We start from the raw sequence: 21,597 nt of genomic DNA, 5'->3' as shown, positions 1-21,597 counted from the left end.
TGGGCAAACCTTCTATTACATGGATTAATCTGAACAAAGTTTGGATCAAAGTGTGTGTGTGTGTGTGTGTGTGTGTGTGTGTGTGTGTGTGTGTGCGCGTGTACATGTTCACATGTGCATTCGTCCAAAGAAAGCCTTATTCAGTAAGCTCACAATGAAAGGAAGAAAAACTCAGGCAGAATGGGATTTTAAAAGTAGTTAAGGGGCTCAGAACACAGCAGGCACAGGAAAGAGAATCACCAGAGGTTCAAGGCCAGCTGATCTACATAGTGACTTCCAGGTCAGCCTGGGATTCATGGAGAGGCACATCTCATAGACACACAAACAACTTTTAAAACAAAGGAATCACTTTAAACGGCACTAATAGTACAGCATGGTAGCATTACTGTGCCTGTAAACCCACTACTGGGAAGCTGAGGTAGAAGAGCTGCCTGAAACCAGGAGATCAGGGTCAGCCTGGTTAACACAGCAAGATCCTATCTAGAAAAATGCTATTTATATGTAAAATTATATATACATGTGTGTAACACTCATTATATATGAATATATATACATACATATACACACATACATGTAAGTAAGTAAATCTTTTTTTTTTAAAGTCTCTTCAAGGACATTTGCCAAATTAATACTTTTAAATATTATTTTAACAGTATATTATTATTTAAAAATAAATATCTCATTTAGCTAACAAAAAATTCTATTTATTCATCTTTGACTAACCTGGCCTGAATCTCTTTTCCCTATTAGTCATTTGCTTTCATTGAAATTTCATTTTAAAAATGAAGTTAACAGTTAACAGTAGTTACAGAGTTGAGAGAGAGGTACAAATCTCAGCTTCTTCTAAATAATGCTGTCTGAACACTCTTCTGCATGTCTAATGATTAACATCTATATTCCTGAATAAAAACTATAATCAGACTTTAGCCATCCATTTGACACGTGTTACGGTATACCTACTCCATTTTTCAAACATTCCTAATATTTTGGAACTTATCGGGAAAGACAGTATGAGCAAAATGACCTCTCCCCATCATGAGGCCAAGTCTGACCACCCCCTCGGGACCTGGCCCTCAGAACCAGTATGTAGCAGTAGCTGCCACATCGCCTTCCTACCTGGATGGTGGTGTTGCCTCCTTCAAGAAGTGCAATAGCCAGGAGAATGCTTTCATGAAACACTCTGTCACTGGTTGCATTCATTATGAGGTCGATGACCAGATTGGAGGCTCCCTCCTTGTCGAGGTGACACTGGACCTCTGCCAGGCTCATCTCACCCCTGCTTGTGGAGCTGGATCCAGGACCTCCCCCTAAAAAGACAATATTACTCTTACTAAGGTCATTGGGAACAATTAGCATGTTTGCATATTCACTAAGCACCAACCTTTAATGTTCTAAATAGTTGTGTTATTCCTTAAACCTGCTCAACAAGCCCACTACAAAATGCTGATTAACAGAGAGGTGAAGGTGCTTGTCTAAGAACGCCTAAATTTGCAAGTGGCAAAGATGGTACTGAATTCAGGCAGAGGAGATGAAGAAAACATGATACATTTTCATCAAGTGACTGAAAACCAGTCAATATGGTCTCCTAAAATGCAATGACTTGAGGCATAATTACTAAGAATTGGGCAAATCAAAAGGAAACGACGTTTCTTAGACCCCTCCTAGAAAATGATCCCCACTAGCTCTCATCCTAACAAACTCAGCCTTTCTCATCATGCATTCATTCATGAAGAATTAATACAGTGCCTGCCATGAAGACAAGAACAGGAGACGGTGGCGGTGTGGTGTGAACAAAACAAATGAAGTTCCCATCTTCACAGTACTTTAGACAAGATGAACAGAGTTAAGAGGAAAGGGTTTATGTCACTCAGTGGAATTGTTTCTGATCATTTTTGGAACATGCTTTCAATCACTATTAGCAATATTTGAAACAATAAAACAGAAAAATGGTCTGAGTAAATTCAGAATGCAAACAGCCATCTATTTCCTTACAGAGCTCAACACAACTGTTACTCTCACAGCAGCCCTAATATCTTTGTAATGTCTGCCACAGCTACTTAAGGCAGCCTATACTGATGCTTCTTCATTGCAAAGCCTCCTGATTTCCTCATGTCTCATCTGTCAAACAACACACCTCATAGAATAAAGAGAAACAGTTTCGAGCTTTTGCATGACAATGTTTCTGGGAGATTTGGGGTTTGAAAAGTTGAATTTCATCTCTGGGATGGCCAAGAATTATACCATCATTGAAGCCTGCAAAGCTCTGTGAATCAGGTAGACAAACTTCAAGTTTTCATCAAGTAGGAAATCCAAACACCCTCCCTAGAAGCTGCTAGAATAAATATATTAAATACTTAATTTAGATGTGCATGAATGTTTTGCCTACATATACTTATGAGTACCACATGAGTGACTTGTGCCCTTAGATGTTTGAAGAGGGTGTTGAATTCCTTGGCACTGAAATTATAGATGGTCGTGATCTACCATGAGTACTGGGAACTAAACCTGGGTTCTCTACAAGTGCAACAAGTACTTTTTAAATGCAGAGCCATCTCTTAAGCACAAACAATATAATTTTTATGGTTTTGCATAGAAGTTTCTAAGGATCTGAAGCTCTCCTATAAACACAACTCCAAGATTGTGCTTTTGTGTTTTGAGCACTGGGCTATCGGCTCCACTGAAAACCTAAACTGGGTAAATTTTGCCATGAAGTTCAAAATGCTTGAAACTTTCCTTTTTACCCTGCCTAAAATAACTTGCACCACCTTCAAAGATTTGTTTTTTAAATGTTTTTATTTTTTTTTAATTTATGGTTAATTCCCATGAGAGTGTAGAATATATATATACACACACACACACACACACACACACACACACGTGTGTGTGTGTGTGTATCTTCCATTCCTTTGTTAAACTGTGCTAAAAATAGTCATTGTTAATGTAAATGGGTAACTTGAAGAGTCTTTGGAAAAGTCTTCATGGCATTCAGTAGGCATATAATAAAGGCAGGCTACCATTATCCTCTGTACTTTATGAGCAAACACAACTTGTCATGAGCACAGGACAACAGACAGTGAAATCTAGTTTCCTGCATCATCCAACTATCACAAGAGGGTCCTTCCATGAGAAAGAGAGGCAAAAGATGTATGCAAAGCAAAAATGTAGGGACGTAGGCAAATGCTATCTTATAGGGAGACATGTTCATGCAGCAAACTGATGGTTGGCCAAAGATAAAAGTTGCAAAACAAAAACAAACAGAAAGACCAAAACCAAAAGAACTTCCAGTACAAATACATCTCAGGTGAAAACAGATTTGTGACATGCTCAGTTCACACATGATGCTCAGCGGCACAGCACACAGCCTACCTCCTCCCCCAGGCTTGCTGGGTCCTCCTGGTGACAGTGGGCCATTGCCAAAGCTCGTAAGGCTCTCTCTTCTTCCCGAAGGTCTGATGTTTCCATAGTAACGGTTGACCAAAATTTGCCTGAGTGCCTCACCCTTAATTCAAACAGGATAATGAAATCAGATTCCAAATTTAAAGCATTGTTGAGCAACTAATATTTAAATTGAAAAAAAATCCATACTCAGGTATAACTGACCCAGTTTCACTCAGTGGGGGAAAAATTAATAAATATCATTTAAAAAACCTTGAACTTCAAATATTTTCTCAGGGAACATAAGATGTCTTATTTTTATTTTTGAAAAACTGGTGGCAATCTAGAATGCTGAATTCTGAAGTACCCTCTCACACAAGGATAAAGACAGAACAGTAATTTTGAAGGGCAACTAGCAAAAACAAGAAAAATGAGAATCCCTTTGGGTTAAGCTGGTAAAATTTGGGCAAACTGCAAATTTTACAGGTAAGCTTCCACATAGCAGTATAAAATGTTACTCAAGGCACAGGGTTTATTCCCAAAGACCCTGAAGAATGGGAAAATGTTTTGAAGCAGTATCTAGCATAGGGCTGGAGAATTAATTATCTTGAATTGGGTCCTTCTGTCTCTATTTTCCATGTGCTGGGATTAGAGATGTGTGGCACTTGCCTGCCCAAGAAAATATTAAGATATTATAGTAAGTGTTTAAGTTGATGTGATAGTGAACAGCAGGCCTTTCTTACAAAGATAGCTCCTGGGGTCAAATGGTGAAGTCAAAATAATACTATAGGTAATAGTTGGCCAACCTCAACCTGGGGTCTCCACTCATTTGGGGGAGGGTCGAACAACCCTTTCATGGGGGTTACCTAAGACCATCAGAAAACACAAATATTTACAGCACAATTCACAACAGTAGCAAAATTACAGTTATGAGGTAGCAACAAGAATAACTTTATGGTCGAAGGTCACCACAACATGAGGAACTATATTAAAGGTCAGAGCATTTGGAGGGTTGAGAGCCACTGGACAAGAGGGAGATTTAAATACATTGATTAAAAAAAAATAAGCATTATGGATGAAACAACGCCAAGATTTGCTTAAATATAACACATGAGAAAAAGAGAAACAGGGAAGAGATAAAAGGGACGAGAATGGACATGAGTTGATAGCTGAAGCTGAGTTATAGACAGAAGTTGTCCAAACTCTTCCAATTCCTTAAATGCAAATTTCAGATTTTTATAATGAAAAGCCTTAAAATATAAACACCAATGGAATCCTGGAGTGGACATAATAACCTTTCTTACAATTCGGACAGAAGCAAAGTGACATGTTCCCCATCACTAGGGTGCTTGAACAAGTGAGCACACAGGAGCAGAGCTTTACTCTCAGCTCTGACACCTTTGCCATCCTCTCCTAAGAGAGTCCTGGACCACCAACTCATCTGTGTTCCCTCTGGGCCGTTTCCCAGGGGCAAAGTAGGAAGGACTGGAGTCCCTCCAGGGCAGCAAGAGAGAGCGAAGTGGGAAGTCTAGCAGAAGGAGGTGCTGAGAGCTAACAGGTCTCTAAAATAGAGTCAAGAGCTCTGCAGAGACCTGGAACTGAAGCACGAGTCAGTAGAATTTCAAGTGATTTGCTAACAAGTGCTGAGAATAGGTCTGGAGACTTCAAGATGAGTGATTGAGAAAGGAGCAGGGAGGGAACAGACTGAGGGGAGGGGGTAGTGGGTGGCGTGGTAGCGGTGTCCAGAGGGAAGCAGGCACCCATGGAGAAAGGGAAAAGGCAGGGAGCCTGGATCCTGTCAACTGTGGCTACAATGCCACATTTATCTCCTTTGTTAATTGATGCTGGTAGCCAGAGCCCACAGAGACACACGTAGATGAAGTAAACCAGTAAGAGGAGAAGGTGCTGGAAGCTTCGTACTGATTTTTAAATGAACATGCAGAAAATGGGGGGGGGGGAGCAAAAAACAAAACAAAACACCCTGAAAATCTCCCTTCTCTATTCCTCCCACAAAACAGAGGGCATTTTCTACTGTCAGCTTATGAAACTCATTTCCTACCTGGACCGACAGAAAACCCATAATACCAAGACTGTCCCCAGTGAGGCAGTCACTTGCAATGTTTAATGTACTTTTAAAATGAAATGCTTGCCAGGGAGAAACCTTAATAGTACAAAGTTGTTTCATGGCCCAGAAAACCCCAGTTCAACATAAAGAAACAGTTTGACTGGTGTCCTACCCCATGGGCTTGGACAAGCATATCAGCATTTTCCAAAGCTGACTTCAGGGAAATACAAGTTTAAAACTTCAAGAACTACTAAGGAAGAAATGGGAAACACAGGTGACCTCTGTGTTGAATGAGAGATTATAATCTCCATTTAAACATAGCTGGATGCAAGTATTCTACTTAGTTTGAGTAAGAACAGGGTCTGGGAGAAGACAGGCATTTAGCAAAGGTTCAGAAGTTTCTTAACTAGATCCCTTCTCTGCTTTGAAGAGAACTAAAATATGTCACCATGCTTTCAGACCATCTATGTCACCATCAAGAGAAGGGGCAGGAAGACAGCAGAGCTGGGTGATCAAATCAAAAGATGAGTGATGGGAGCCAGTTGGCAAACATGCATGCCTGAGCCTTTACACAACAATTTCACTTTGGACAAAGGGGACCCAGGCTTCCCTCTCCCAGGTGCTGTTCTCTTTCCAACTCTTGGTTTTGAAGGTAAACAGCAAGACTGTGGTCTGTTTTCGATTAAGTAGGCAGGAGGTAAAGAAGAAGGGAACATGTGGGCTCTGCACAGGAAGTCCGTGTTTATGCAGCCCGGATGCCCAAGTGATACAGAAGGACTGCACATTTGCGAATGCCTCTCCTCAATAGAAAAACCCTCACAGTTACCATAGCAACAGATGCATCAAATCCCCATAAGAGGATATCATGAAATATGCTCATTATTGGGGGAGGGTTTAGAACACATCCCACCCACAAACTTTCCCCATTCTTATTACAAGGTTTGTGGTATGTATTTATCTCACCATTAGTGTGTGTGTGTGTGTGTGTGTGTGTGTGTGTGTGTGTGTGTTCGCACACACACAAATTTAAATATACAGAAAGAACATAACAAACAGGAATTGTTTTAGTTTATTCTTAATAAATTAAAGTTGCTTTGTTTTTCTGCAGAAAATAAAGACAGGGTTTTAGATAAAAGAGAAAAGAGAGAAGACATGAATAAGCATTATTAAAAGTTATGCAAATCTCTAGAGTTTTTTTCTGAGCCATTGGTTTAATTTAAGAAAAGTTAAGATCTTCTGAGAAAAGCTTTCCTAATCATGTTGACAGAAATCTTTCAACAGCGATAAGCTGTTCACCGTGTCCCAGGATTTGGCATCTGATTGCAAAGGAGAACACAGTGACTTCCCCAGTATTGTCACTTCAGCTTTGGCACTGAGCTGTAGACATAAATTTTTCTCCCCTTCGTTGCAATTTTTGCATCTAGAGCATGCAAACAAATACCAGGTGTTTGTCTTCAGGTAAGAAATTCCACACACAGTACGTATTGCCTAAGACTGAGAAAATGAGAAATCAAAAGTTTCATTTGTAGTAAGTGTCAGGTTCAAATAATGACAACTGGCATCAGTTTCCTTTCTATCAGAGTAGTGGCTAATAAGCTGTGTGGAAATACAGCTATGTGATGAACAAGGTACCCAAGAGTCAATATGTTACCTGCAAAGGAGATGGAGGTGGCCTTTTGTGTTACCACATTCCAGCCACTTAAAAAGCTTGTGCTTTAGGCAAGATCACCTCTTGGACTTTGAGTCACTCACATCTGAATTTAAAAACATGTCTCTCTTTTCCTAACCTTGCTGTCTACAAAATTACTAAAGCATTTCCAATTACAGCATGACACTCTGTCTTAAACACCTGAGTCATTGTGCTTAACAGTACTCAGTGTCACTGTCTGAGGGAATAGAGACTAGTATCATTCCCATTATATGGTCGAGGAAATCAAGGCACAGAGACACGAATCACTTAAAAATCACACATATAGTACCTACCAAAATAGGACTGCACCTGTTTCTAATACCTTTTGTTGCTGGTTTTTGTATTTTGTTTTTTAATGCCGAGTCCCTTGAGAAAGTTAAGTCATAAAGGATAGTTGGGCACTTCTGCTGGCTATTTCTAAGATATAGGATAATTCTTCACTAGCTGGCAAAAAATGGAAAGGGTGTAAATGTAATATGCCCCTAGTGAGCTGCACTGGCTGTTAGAGGGGGCATCATGGCCCAAATTTGGCTTAAATGCAAACTTCCTAGGATCTCTTCTTTAGCTGGAGAAATCATAAAATGTATTTCTCTATCAAGGCAAGAAAACAGAACAAAATCTGAGAGACAGTGGGACAGGGCAGGGGCTGAGGTATATGAACAGAACGTAGGTGCCTCCTGTTACCCATTTATCTCAGGAATAAATTTTCCATGACACAAATGACCACATCTCCATGACAGTTGTCATAAAAACTGTTTATTTTCTAACCATGTAACCTTGGGCAATATGCTAAACCTCTGAGTTTCAACTCTCTAACCCATGCTGTGAGGAAACAGGCCTTGCCACTGGGTCAGTACACACTGTTAAAGATAGATGTGTGGACATACATGGAAGTCTTAGCACACTACTGACTAATGCCTCAGAAAGCCAAGATAACAAGCTGTCTTCCAGAAATGGGTAATGTGAAAAATCAGCGCTGACCAACAAGTTCATTCATATGTATGTATGTATGTATGTATGTATGTATGTATGTATGCATGCATGCATGCATGCATGCATGCATATAGTCTTCCTGAAATTTCTCTGGCAACACACAGCCAGCATTGTAAGAAAGTATCAATCCTTTGTCTTAGGTGGTATTCCTCTTTTAATATACACAATTATTTTCTTCTCAGAGGATGAAAAATTACTACCCCATTCCTAATTTGGGGAGCTTTATGTGACTGCTAGGTTTCAAAGACTTATTTAGCCCTGCCCCGCCAAAGGCTGACATGTATAGCATTAAAATACAAAAGCAAGCTATGAAAGCTGTGCATCTAAAGCAATCCAATGATGAGAGTGGGCATGTGTTTGTTGGGACACATGCCTCCACAGGTAAAAAACTGGCTGAAGGGAAAAGGAGGAGTTAGCAGTCTCACAGCTGGGTGGTATAATTATGGGCTGCTGGCATTATGCTTTTGTGTTTATTGTAAGCCTGCTGTAAGCCTCAGTAGCCACTGTAGAAGCACAAAGCTGCCCATCACCTATTTAGAAAACCATTACCAGGAAGGAAGGTGTGAAATGCGTCCTTGGTTATTATTTGGAGCTTAGCTGTGCACAGTTCTGTCCAGGTAGATAACAGAGCTGCCAGCTAGTTTCACCTCTATACAAGGGGATGATCCGTCCTAAGCCAATTCATGTTTGAACAACACCAACACCAACAGAAGCTGTCTTGAAATCATTAGTTGTGTGTCTGAGGGGTTACAGTCATTAGCTCCCAACTCACGAGACTCAAGACTACATACCCTTTTATGGTCTTCCAGTTGCCTCAGGGGTGGACTTGATTCAAGCTCCTGCTAAGCATGCAGAAATTCCATTTTAAGTATGGCACTAAGGAAACACTGCCATCTTCAGAATCAGTCACAAACAAAATACATTATGAGCTCATATACAGTCAAAGTTACATAAAAGAATTATCTTGTTTTGTGGTTTTTCCCAACGTATGAATACTTTTGATTCTGCTTAACAGTTGTTCCAACCCCTCATCCCACTACATTGTTCCAAATGAGCCTTTGGGCCAATATTGTTTTTTGCAAAGATTATAAATGGTAGTTCTATAGAATATGCTGTTATATTAACCCAAAAGGGGATGTAAAGCAAGACTCAACTGGGCAGGTCCTTTTGATTCATACATGCAGTACTGAATATGGACATGCAGTACATGCATAAGGACATTGATACATACAGTATGGGTCCGACACATAAATGAAACCACAGCACTCCCTATCTAACTCCCCAGCACATGAGTATTCTAATCAAAATTGCTGGTGAAGAGATCTGATTAGACCATGACAGGCTGATCACTGGAAAACATCTGCACCGCACCTCAGGGCTTCTACCATTTGTGTTTGATTGTTATCATTTCCAATAGACTTCTCTCCAATTGAGCACCTTTCATTTTAGCTTGAACTCCTGTGATTTATCAACAGGGTCTGAAAGGAAGTTGTTTTCACACCTGGAAGCACGCCTGCTCACAGTGTCTCTGATCTTACTCAACTTGAATCAACTCTAGTCCTTCATCCAGCCACTGTAGTTGGTGCCTGGGAAGGATGGGACACAGTTTCGTGCAACTTTCTTAATAGTTTCTATGAAAAAGATAGATATATGCCCTGATTTTCAAAAGTACAAGCTCTTTACATTCCAGAATGCCTCATGTCTAGACTTAAAAGGGTTATGAGTGAAGACCTTCTAAGGATGTGTCTTTTCACCTAGAGTTTACTTAGGTTCTCTCCATCTACAGAGGACTTTCTTTCTACCCCAGAACAGCCAATACAGCAACCATCAGCCCCCAGCGTGCTATAGCCTGCCCTCCATGCCCAACACCAGAATGGACATCTCATCATTGACAATGCAGACACTCAAACGGGACAATTTAGAAGCACCCATATTTGCTGGGACTGCAAATACAGGTGGGCAACACACCTCTGTGGAGTTCTCAGCTTCCGGTGCCTGTGGTAGCTAATTGGGAGTAAAATGAAGCATGTTAGTCATGGCATTTGCATGTTATAGACCACAGAGAAGTCTGCAGACCAACACTGAAGGACAAAACATGGAGAAAGATCACAGATAGGTGATTTCACTGAGTCACCTGTTACATGGGGCTGGGCTGTTGAGGGAACCAACTGCACATGGTAAAAATGATGACTGATAGGAGATACGGGTTTACCATTAGAAAATACTATCACTGCGATGACAATAATTTTCACTGTCACCATGACTAGATTTGAAATTACCCAGGAGATACACTTCTGGGTGTGTCTGGGAAGGGATTTCCAGAGAAGTTTAAGTGAGTAAAGAAGATGTGCCCTAGTTGTGAGTGGCACCATCGTAAAAAGGGAGAAAGCAAGAAACCAGCAAAGCACCAGCATTCATCTCCTGTCTGTCTGGTCTGTGGTACAAGTGACCTCTCGCCTGGAGTATCTGCCACAGTTAGTCCCATCTCAGCAGTGTTAACCCAAACAGACCCTTTTCCACATTATGCTGCTCTAGTCACACATTGTGTTACAGCAATAAGAAAACGGAAAGAATCACTAGCCAGGAAGGAAGAGCTGATATTTATGGGTGTCTTCCTGGGCAATGAGAAGGCAAGTTGACTGTGAGTACTACTGGGGGCTTGGGTAAGCTGAGTGACAGACCAAGGGGCCAGACAGCAGCAGGACTTGAACCTGGCAAGGTTCCTCACTGCCATTCTCCAGGGACACATGCCTCACATGATTTATGCTTTTTCCTGTCACTGCAATTCCATGCCCTACCCTGCAGTGGATGATTCCAGCTGAGGCTTAGCAGGTAGAATAGCCTCTCCCAGAATCTCTGGGACAAGGAGATGAGTCCCTGCCTTCTTAGCATGATTATTCTAACCTTATGGCTCCCTAGTGGTATCACAGACAGGTTTCCTGGGCTCATTCCTGCCATACCATGTAAACACCCCCCCACTCTATTTCAAAATTCCTACCCCATAGAGAGGAAGGGGCAGCCAAAGGATGCACACATGAACTCTGTGTGTATGTGTGTCTGTGTGTGAGAGAGAGAGACAAAGACAGAGAGAGGCAGAAAGAGAGAGGGGGAAGAGAGAGAGAAGGAATAGCTCAAAAAAGGTGTAGCTAGAAAAGTCTACTACTCCATATGAAGATAGTGCCACGAGTCTGGCCAAAGGACACGTGCATGGAACAGGAAACTGATGTCAGACATAATCGTCAGATCCTACGTGGGCTGCCTTGGACCCATGTCACGCGCCAGCAGCATGGCTGAGTGGTGCAAAGGTACAGTCTGGAGCCATGGAATGCAGCCAAGGCTCATGCTGGAACCGTATGACCTTGGCCTCTGCCATTGCTCTCCAATACTGCACACTGTGCACCTCTCCTTAGGCCAGAAGGTGGCTGTAAGCAGCAAGCCAGTCTCAAAGACGGACACTCTGAGACCTGGGATGGATGTAGGCCTTCCGGGCAGCTCAGGGAGCCTCCACAGTGAGAAAAATACATTTAATAAAAAGTTGCTGTCAGCTGGGTAGTGCACACTCAGGAGGCAGAGGTAGGTGGACCTCTGTGAATTCGATGCCAGCCTGGTCTACAGAGCAAGTTTCAGGATAGGCTCCAAAGCTACATAGAGAAACCCTGTCTTAGAACCAATTCCACCACCCCCACCCACCCAAAAAATATGTTGTCATATAATTTTAAAAATGGTCTTTCTTTATTTTTTCAGCTCATAAAATCCAAGAGCGATGGGACAAAACTGTTTCAGCAAAGGTAGAAAGACACATGTGGAGGGTTGCCCAGTTGGGTCTGCACAGTTTCTGGGGAGAAAATCTTGGAGCAAAGCACATAGCCTCCTGATGAGGGTGGGGAGAAACATGGTGGCAGAAAGGCCTTCAGCATAGCAGTGAAAATAAAACCAGAGCTGAGGTGTATTGTCAAAATGGTAAACATAGCAACACAATCCAAGAATGGCCTTTTAACTTTACTCTTGCATTCTACCTGCTTTAGGTTAAAAAACCAGAAACTGTGTAAACAGTTTTGCTTTCTGTCCTCAGTGCAAAACCAGCATGTAAGAAGAGGCAGAGTGAAAGCAACTGCCTGAACATGCTACAGCGGCCAGAGATAGGGACGGAAAGTATTGTCTGTCATTTGTGTTGGCCACACTCCCATGGGCATGTCCTTTAGATTCAGTCTATATGATTAGAACAAAAGGATTATAGGCAGGGATTTCCTGCAGGGACCCAAGCAGCTCCATTCTTATTGCCTTGCCAAACAAAACCAAAGCCAGAGGAAATGAAGAAGACGAAGCCGGAACTGATATATCCTCCCCCCCCCCATTTATTTCCCAACTTTGCCTCAGTTCTCTCAAATTCTTCTGCAGAGGCTAACAGATATACAGTATTTCTTTCTCAGGGTGAGGTCAGGGTTGCCATCTTTCTATGATTGCACTTGCACTGTATTTTCTCCCTAGACGGTTATGCTTGTTCTAAAGTCAGTTTGATTTTTTTAATATAAAATGTAAACTATCTTTTCACATTTTTCCCTGAAAATCTTATGAAGCTGTTTGGGGCAGCAGAAGATGCTTGGAGGCCTCATGGAGTGTTGTCCAGAAGGACACGTTTTAGTGTTTTTCTATTAGTGGACCACAATGGAAAAGTCAAGAGCACTGGCAAATGTCACGTGACCAGCCAGTGTCACCAAAGAACCTCTCTGGGCTTCTACCTCCTCACCTGTTCAGGGAGACTGGGGCATTACTGGGATTCTATCCAGCTAAAGTATCAAAGAATGAATAGTCTATTGTCAGCAAACTTCATTTTTAAAAACCTAACAGCCAAGTTCCCTAAACAATATAACTACTTTTGGGCATGGTAGAGATCTAACCAAACCAGGAATATAATTAGGTAAAACAAGCAACAGCCCATACCAGCCCTTCCTTCTCTGATGATTGGAAATCACAGTTCCTTGGGGATAAGCTGATTTTATGGAAGTAAAATGCAATCCTGATAAGTATAAACATAAAGTATACATGTTCCAAGAATAGCTCTGTAAATATGGTACCAATGTAGGTGAAGAGTAGGGTCTGATAAATGAATTCAGATTTTTTTTTTTTAGCCATTATTATTATCATTTTACTTGAATGCCGAGGTTTCAGTTAACATTTTTAAGGACCTAAGCAACATTTTAAGACCTAAATATTCTACATTTTATTTCTCCTCCAAGTACATGCTGCTGACATCTCTAATTACAGTGAAATCTTCAAAGCTGGCGGGTGATCCACAAGCCTCGTTATGAACCTGAAAACCAAGTAGTTTCAGGTTATGAACCTGAAAACCAGACTGTTTCACCATATTGATCCTTTGATTGTAAGTCTTCCCAAGACATTCAGAGAATTCCAGCCAAATGTAACTTAGTAGAAACAAAGATTCAAATGACCACCAAACATTTAAGTAGAAATTAAATGGTACCTCAAGTTTCTGAGCCCTCAATGTCCTTTCCGGATGAGGTCAATAATCAAGGCATCCTAACTGATGTCAATCAAGTAATGGGCTATGTGCGTAGATGATACTCATGTGCCTACTTTATATGCAAAGCACCTGATTTCTTATGGAGGGATGCACGTCTGCTGTTATGCCTTGTAATTCTTAAAGAAGCCCAGAGACTTCTTAGGTTATTTCTGGCATTTGCAATTCAGCAACCCCCTCACACCTGTCCATTTCTCCATCCATTCCTTTTATGTGTGTCTATTATTGGACCAGCACAGAGCAGAGCTCCTGAATAGGCTTTGCTTTCTACTGTCCTTAACAGGAATTCTTCTATGGCCCCAGGGAATTCTTGATTTTCTGTTAAACACAATGTTTCCATGTGGACCATCCTGGCAGAAATTAAACACAAGTCAAGACATGTATGATAGATTGATATGGCAGGACAGCTAAAAGAATTTATCTTTTCTGGCCCCCTAAATCAGCACTCAGTTGCTTTTTAATCTACTTATAACCTCAGGGGAAGGAAACAAAACAAGAATGAATGAGCCTGTAAACATGTTAACCAGGCAGCACCTTTTATCAGCCGTTGAAACCCCTTCATTAGAGAAAAGAAAGCTTTAAGAAAACTGAGACAAAAATAGAAGTTATCTAGCTTTTACAAGAAAAAATTAAATATTCACATCTACAAATGCAATTCTCTTTTTAAATGCATTTGCTTTTTAGAAACAAAAATTAGTTAAAAATTATATGGCTCCACCCAAGTAGTTCGATGCTTATCTTACAGAGAGACTTCATCAGAACTCAATAATGTGGCCCATTATTTACAAATGCAATCTGGCTTGACTCATTTACACCACCACTTCAATCATTCTGGAATAATCTCAGCATAAAAAAAAAAAAAAGAAAGAAAGAAAGAAAAGAAAGAAAGAAAGAAAGAAAGGGGAAGGAAAGGAAAAGAAAGAAAGAAGTCAAAAGAGAAAAAGCCCTGAGCAGACTCTGCAGTGGCTTCTGTATGCTGTGAGGAGAGCTTGCTCTGTGGTTGCCAGTGTCTAAGAGTAAACACTCCCACTGCACTTATTGGCAATTACTGCTGAAGGTCGCACATCAGCAGTGAGCCTAAATTCCAGGAAAAAAAGAAAGGTCTTATGTAACGGCTGTCTGAATGTTGGCAGGTGCCCAACTTAGCAGTTCACAGCAATGCAAAAAAGTAGGACGCCTCCACTGGGGTTGGACGTCATGAGCACGCCCCCTGAAGGTGAAATCTAACAATTCTTAAGTTCCTCTGTCTCCCCCCTCAGCTTTCACACATCCTGAATTTTACTAAGTGTCTTGTCTGTGGCATCATCGGCTTGTAGGAGGAGCTGGAGGTGAGAGAAGTTAAGGGCACAATAAAAATAAAAGCAGGTTACAGCTACCCTGGGTGACACGAAATATCTATCTAGAATTTTTTTTTTTTTCAATACAGGAAAGCAAAGTTGCTAGCTGTCACCAGAGGCTCCGAGTGACAGTAATTCAGTACAGATCACATCTCAAATGGAAACTAACAGGCATGTCCAGTGAACTACAGTATACACCGGACTCATTTTCAAGGACAAAGGGGGGAAACCTAGGTGGACCACTCTGTTAGTCACCACTTCCGCCTTAACTCCTAGCATGTTCTCAACAGGCATGGCACTTCTGAGTTTAGAAAAGTGGAGCCTGTTCATCCGTGCAGCTACTCATTTGATTCTTGCCTGACTTCTGCAGGGACTACTTGACCTTCTGGCTTAAGAAAAAAGTCCCCAGATGCTGTTTGCCCATAACGCCATATAATTTCTATCATGTTTTGTTAAAAACAGACTGAAGTAATTTTTATATTAATCTGCATAGTCTCTCTAGCAAATCTCAGTAGGGAAGATACTGTGTCTATTTGGGGGCACACTGTATCCAGCTCTTAACAAAGTGCCTTTGGCCTAACAAGTTTACATCTTTAGAATCAGCTGGTGACCATTCATGGCCAGTGAGGGAACTTTCTATAGCTTTATTGTGTGTGTGTGTGTGTGTGTGTGTGTGTGTGTGTGTGTATACATACAAGTACATACATGTAACAACCCATCAAGCTTGATACAGTTCAGGTAGTTTCCTTTCTCTATGCCCCCACCCCCAGCCCTGGCTGTTTTTCCTATCTTCAGTGGATGAGACCAAGTCAAGGGTAAGGATAGGGACTGCCTCTTTACTTGCCAAGAAACAACAGAAACACAAAATACCAACACCCTCCTGTTTCTGGCATCAAATTAAAGTTTACTCCAGGAGGCAGCGGGGGGGGGGGGCATACAGTGCACCTTCCTTATGAGGAGTTTTTACCTCTGTCCTTTTATCCTCTTCTGCAAAACCCTGACATGAGTGCAGAAGGCCTTAGGCTTTTCCTTTTTTCCTAAGTGGTTTGCAGCACCTATTTTCTGACAAGCTCAACTGGTCTTTATCATCTAAAGGCAGTGGGTCTTCACCAATGAGGACATAGAGGGACCAGACATGCCTAATACCCCCCCCCCCCACCACCACCACCACCACACTGAGGATTCAGGACTGAGCCAGCAGGAGCTCTCATTAAACTTCTGTAGAAACTCAGCTATGGATGACAGTTTCCACTAGCACACACTGGTGAGAGGTTGGGGGGGGGGGCACGCACCACAGGAGCTGTGGTGGTTTCCAGAATGGGCTGATGATAAAGGCCAATCAGTCATCTCTGAGAATAGGGCCAGAGCCAATAGCCTGAGGGACCAGGGACAGGGTGTTGGTGTCCCAGGGTTCCGACTGTTGCCAGGGGTAACTACGCAGAGGGGAGCCACAGTTGCTTCCTCAGGGAATTTTCAAAGAATCTAAGTGCCTGCCAGAACATTCTTCCTTTATAAACAGACAGTATTCTATTTCCTACAGTATAATTATAAACACACCTGCTCCAACTGTGGAATCTTTCCATAAGCAAGCAATAAACTCCTAGCCAGGAGAACCAAGTTGTGTCTTGAGCAAGCAAACACATCAACTGATTACTATGGTGCAAACAGTGTATTAATAACGCTACACAGACTCAGATGAGGGAGGGTTTTCTTTTCCTGACTTAATCTGTATCTAAGCAAATAGAAATTGAATTTCAATGGCTCAGGGAGAGAAATTTAAAGGGAGGCCTTTAGAACTCTAGGTAGAAACAAGAATATTGAAGGGTGCCAGCACATAAAAGTCAGACCTGCACATTCTAACATAGAAATAATTCCGAAGTGGGAAAGCTACATATGGAACAAGGAAAAATCACTGTGTTACAAGCAATTAATGAAGCTGCAGGCATCCACCCCTCTTCAGTCCTCTGATTATAGTATAGAGATGCTTGTGTCTGATTAAAATAAAGACAAATGTGTTCATACACAATTCATCATATAGCCCTATATGGAGCTTAGCTAGCCACATGTAAGACCTAGTTGACCATGCTCTAGTTACATGGGCTACGAGTGGCTATTTCCCTCTTGAAATGCCATTCCTGAAGCAGCTAGTCCAAGTTCAAAACCACTTATGCTGCTTCTAGATTTAAGTCTGTAGTGTATCTTAACTTTCCTTAGGTATATCTAAGCCATTTATTAAGATTTTTCAACTATGGTATATTAAATTAAAGTGAAAAGAGAAGGGCATAACATGTCTAATCTGGTAGCTTCATTCCATCCAAAATAAGATATTAAAAAAAATCAAATAAAATTTTATTCCAGTATACCAGCCAATAAAACCACATGTATGTGTAATATAATACATACACATATACTTTATTCCCCCAGTCATTTTTTTTTTAAATCTTACTGGCACCCCTTACTAACTACATATCACAGCCTAAAATCACTAAGGCTGTTGAAAAATGCACAGAACAAACCAGGGGAAGGAAGCCTCCAATCCACTCATGTATTAATCAGTTTCCAAGACAGCACTATATGGGTAAACTAGACAGGTATAGGAAGCACAGATTGACATTTTTGCACCTACCGGTATAGTTCTTGCAGAAGAAAAGCCATGGCTATGGGGTGTTCTAATATTAGGGGTGGATTCACAATGCCTTATGAAAGTACTTATGTGACAAACCTCTCCCCCCCCCCCCCCCCGCCCCACATGTAATGCTTTTCAACACAGACAGCAAGAGAATAGTGGGTTTGGTGTTTTGTTGTTGATGTGTTTTAACAACTTCCCAACCACGTTAATATATTCTCTCTTTGTGTCAAATGCTTGACACAGGGCAAAGCTCCTTCATGTTGACATCAGCAGTGAGCTTCAGTCGTATGTTAACGACCAGTGTCAAGCATAGATTCAGTTGAGATGAGGAAATAACTGTAACCTTGTCATAGCTTAGAAACTCTTTAGCAGGACAAGGGTGGGTTATCCAAGAACAAATGACAAACATTCTGGAGGGGAATACTAACACAGACAGGACTGACCCTGCTCACTCCCAGAAGGCACACTACACAAAGTCAGACACTAAATGTAGAGACCAGAGGACACAGTATGGGGAAACTGGAAGGGAATCATGGAGATGGTACCATGGGACATTAAAAACCAAACCAAACCAAACCAAACCAAACCAAACAACAACAAAATTAAGACCTCGGCATTTTCCACTTCATCAATGGAAATTTGCTGGAAAAGAAGAAAGGAGGGGAGAAAAAGAGATTTGTTAGGAAGGGAACACAAGAATCTATATATTAGAAAATTGCAAATGTATGCTAATGCTCAGCTATTTCACCTTCAAGTGCTGCTAGACAAGGGCCATTTGGAGGAGTTTAGGCACTGTGGGCATGGCCACAGCTTGAAATGACATCTGCTCTGGAACAAAATATACAGCATGTGCCATGCTTTATTCCCACACTGGGCAAAAAAAACCCTTAAGAGTCCATCATCCAAGCTTCAAGACAGTCTCATACTTGCTTGTAAACATGAGAACTTGAACTGAGTGGCATTGAGAGCCAATTCCCTGAGATTTGTTTTTCAGAAGCAGAGAGGAAGGGATCAGATAAAAGACTAGAGAACTATTAACTCATTTGACTTGTTTATTGTGGGGTTCAGGAGCTTAAACTGCAGTTGGGCTTACCCAGATCTGGGATTAACTTCAGGAGGCAGACACTAACATATCTCATAACCTGGGAGCAAGGATGACGGATAGTCAACATTTGCCCCAGTTGGATTAGTAACACGCGTATGTTGGTATCAAGTCCAGGGGAATTAAAAAAAATCACAAGAGAATTGTCTCAGTTACATTGGTTTAAGGATAGCACACTAATTTGCAGCAGCCCTGTTACACTTCATTCTAAAAAGTAAAGAGTTTGTTAGAAATGCTAGTAGGCTGAAAGGTCAAAAATCTCTCATCTACAACTAAGGAGCTTCTGTGGTTAGCAGATAACTGACAATTGGGAAGAAACAAAAAACCTGGCATTACCTGAGGTTGGTTCTCTTTAGAACTAAAACAGGAATTATTCAGAAGGGGGAAGTAGAATATTAAATAGAGATATCCTTGTACATTAGTTCCTGGCCTCTGAATTTCCTTTAAAGCTCTTTGACTAATAATATAAACCAAGATCAGCATAAAAACCCACAATGAACTGAGACAGGCAATACTTAAGGCAACTATGTTTTTCCATGAACTATGGAGAGCATCAGAGCAATTTCTAAGATTCTTAGCCATGGAATATGTGTGTGTGTGTGTGTGTGTGTGTGTGTGTGTGTGTGTGTGTGTGTGTGTTCTCACAGAATTGAGATTTTTTTTATCCCAAAGTTCTAAATTCTTCCACATTTCTCCCATAAACCAATTCGGAAGGCGAAAGAACCCTCATAATCATCCAAACCACAGCAGGTTGTGTTTTCTCCCATGTCTGTTTTTGATAATCAGGTAGCTGTAACTGTGTGAGTTTATTCTGGCTCTTTATTTTATTCCACTGATCAACATGTCTGTTTTCAGTCCAGAACTGTGCTACATTTATTACTATAACTCTGCCATAAAATTTGAGGTCAGATTTTCCCCCCCAAATTCTGTGAAAAATGGGGTGAAGCTTGCATTTAGCCTGTAGATTGGTTTCAGCACTGTAATGCTTTTCACAATATTAACATTTTATCCCATGAACACTGGAGGTCTTTCCATACTCTATTGTCTTTTTCAATGTCTCTCTTCAGTGTCTTAAAGTTTTCATTGTAGATGTCTTTCACATCCTTGATTAGATTTCCTAGGTATATCCCCCCGCCCCTGTGGATTGGTTGCATTTTTTTATTGATTTGTTTTTTTACATTCCAATCAACCCTAGAGAAGCTAGAACTTTCTTCCAGAAGCAGATGCAGAAATCCACAACTAACCAATGGGCCAAGCTCCTGGAGTACAATCGGAGTCAGGGAGGAGTGAAAATATGAACAAAGGAGTCAAGACCATGATGGGGAAACCCACAGAATTAGCTGACCCAAGCTAGTGAGAAATCACTGACTCAGGTCTGACAGATAGGGAACCTGCATAAGACAGAGCTAGACTCCTTTAATATAGGTGACAATGGTGTGACTGGAACAATAGATGAGGCCTCTGGCAGTGGGACCAAGACCTAACTCTAATATACAAACTGACTTAGTGGAGCCCATTCTATATGGAGAGATACCTTGCTCAGCCTAGATACAGGGGAATGGGGGTGGAGAGATGCCTTGGTCCTGCCTCAATGAGGTGATGGAACAGACTTAGTAGACTTCCTAGGGGAGGCTTTACACTCTCCAAGGAGCAGGTAGGAGGTGGGGAGGGGGGAAGACAGCAGTAGAATTGGAATGTTACCTTTTCTTAACCATGGGCAAAATGTATTCTAGATTCAAAGCAGACTTTAGAGGGCATTTCATATGCATATTCATATTTACAGAGTCCTGGTATCATTCTAAAGTCTGATCTCTTTGAAGATGCAGGACACAAAGATACCATAAGCTTCATACCAACATGTACTTCAACACCATTTGGTTATAATTTTTCAAATGTTCTTTATTTTTATATTTAACACCATAAATAGCATAAACTGTTGGTTCTTTGCATTTGGGAACATAATAGGTGAAGATAATTGTTCCTTTATTTACTGAGTGCTTGCTATGGTTTGGAGATGGTTTCAGTATATTTTTGCAGTTCACAATTGGGAAGTTGGACCTCACTAGTGATATGCTGGCAAGTGGTAAGACCTGGGGGTAGGGCTCTAGGTCACAGGGCTCTGTCCTTGTATGAAAATAATACTTTGTTATCTGGTTTGGTTGTTTTTATTATTATTATTATTATTATTATTATTATTATTATTATTATTATTATTACTTGGGTTTGGTTTGCTGGGGACAAGGTCTCATTCTGTCCTGGAACTCTCTACATAGATGAAGAAGGCCTCAAACTCCTGGTCGTTTTCCGTTTTCGGATTCTTTGGTGTTCAGGATGTTAGCTACCACCAAGCTGGGCTCTGAGTTAGTTTTAGGAGAATTGTAAGGACAAGGCAGATTCTGGAATCCCTCCTCGGCTGATTCAGAATGTGATTTAATACTCTCTTATGAAGTACTTACCACTCAACATTAGTTTTGGAGCTGTCCAATTTTGGAATTTCAGGGTCTCAAACTGTAAGCTATAAATATAACTCACTCTATTTACTTATTTTGATTGTATGGATTGTGTCTGTTTACCATAGAGCTACCTGTCTTATTTATAACATAGCCCCCTCAGGTGTTTCATTACAGTAACATCACTATAACATAACAATTTTGATTTGTCTAGTCCCTATCACCTTTGACACTTCCTGGACTAGTACATCTTATGGACAGTCTGTTAAATACTCACTGTTCACTATTCTGATTCCTAATATGGGACCTATTCAAAACCACAGGTTTTTGATGGCCCTTTTTTGATGGCCCTTCGACAACCAGAATTTATGAACTGAACTTACCTGCTACGAAATGAAGACTTTTTTCAATTGGGTG

At 41.1% G+C, this 21,597-nt stretch overlaps 1 protein-coding gene across 10 annotated transcripts in view; it reads right to left on the bottom strand.

Moving 5' to 3' along the window:
* Positions 1-21,597, bottom strand: part of Itpr1 (inositol 1,4,5-trisphosphate receptor type 1) — a 332,548-nt gene that overhangs the window by 106,062 nt on the left and 204,889 nt on the right. For 5 of the 10 annotated variants that reach the window (XM_051203747.1, XM_051203750.1, XM_051203752.1 and 2 more), the window contains 4 exons: positions 10,092-10,127; positions 8,915-8,965; positions 3,367-3,499; positions 1,117-1,307 (listed from right to left, as the gene is read on the bottom strand). In XM_051203747.1, coding sequence (XP_051059704.1) covers positions 1,117-1,307; positions 3,367-3,499; positions 8,915-8,965; positions 10,092-10,127 — 411 coding nt within the window. The remainder of the gene's footprint in view (positions 1-1,116; positions 1,308-3,366; positions 3,500-8,914; positions 8,966-10,091; positions 10,128-21,597) is intronic. The other 5 variants (XM_051203754.1, XM_051203755.1, XM_051203756.1 and 2 more) reach the window with 3 other exon arrangements.

The sequence above is a fragment of the Phodopus roborovskii genome, unplaced genomic scaffold (genome assembly GCF_943737965.1).
Source record: "Phodopus roborovskii unplaced genomic scaffold, PHOROB, whole genome shotgun sequence".
NCBI classification, from domain to species: Eukaryota; Metazoa; Chordata; class Mammalia; order Rodentia; family Cricetidae; genus Phodopus; species Phodopus roborovskii.
Note: the sequence above shows the minus strand (reverse complement) of the source record. Positions and strands in the feature narration are given on the sequence as shown.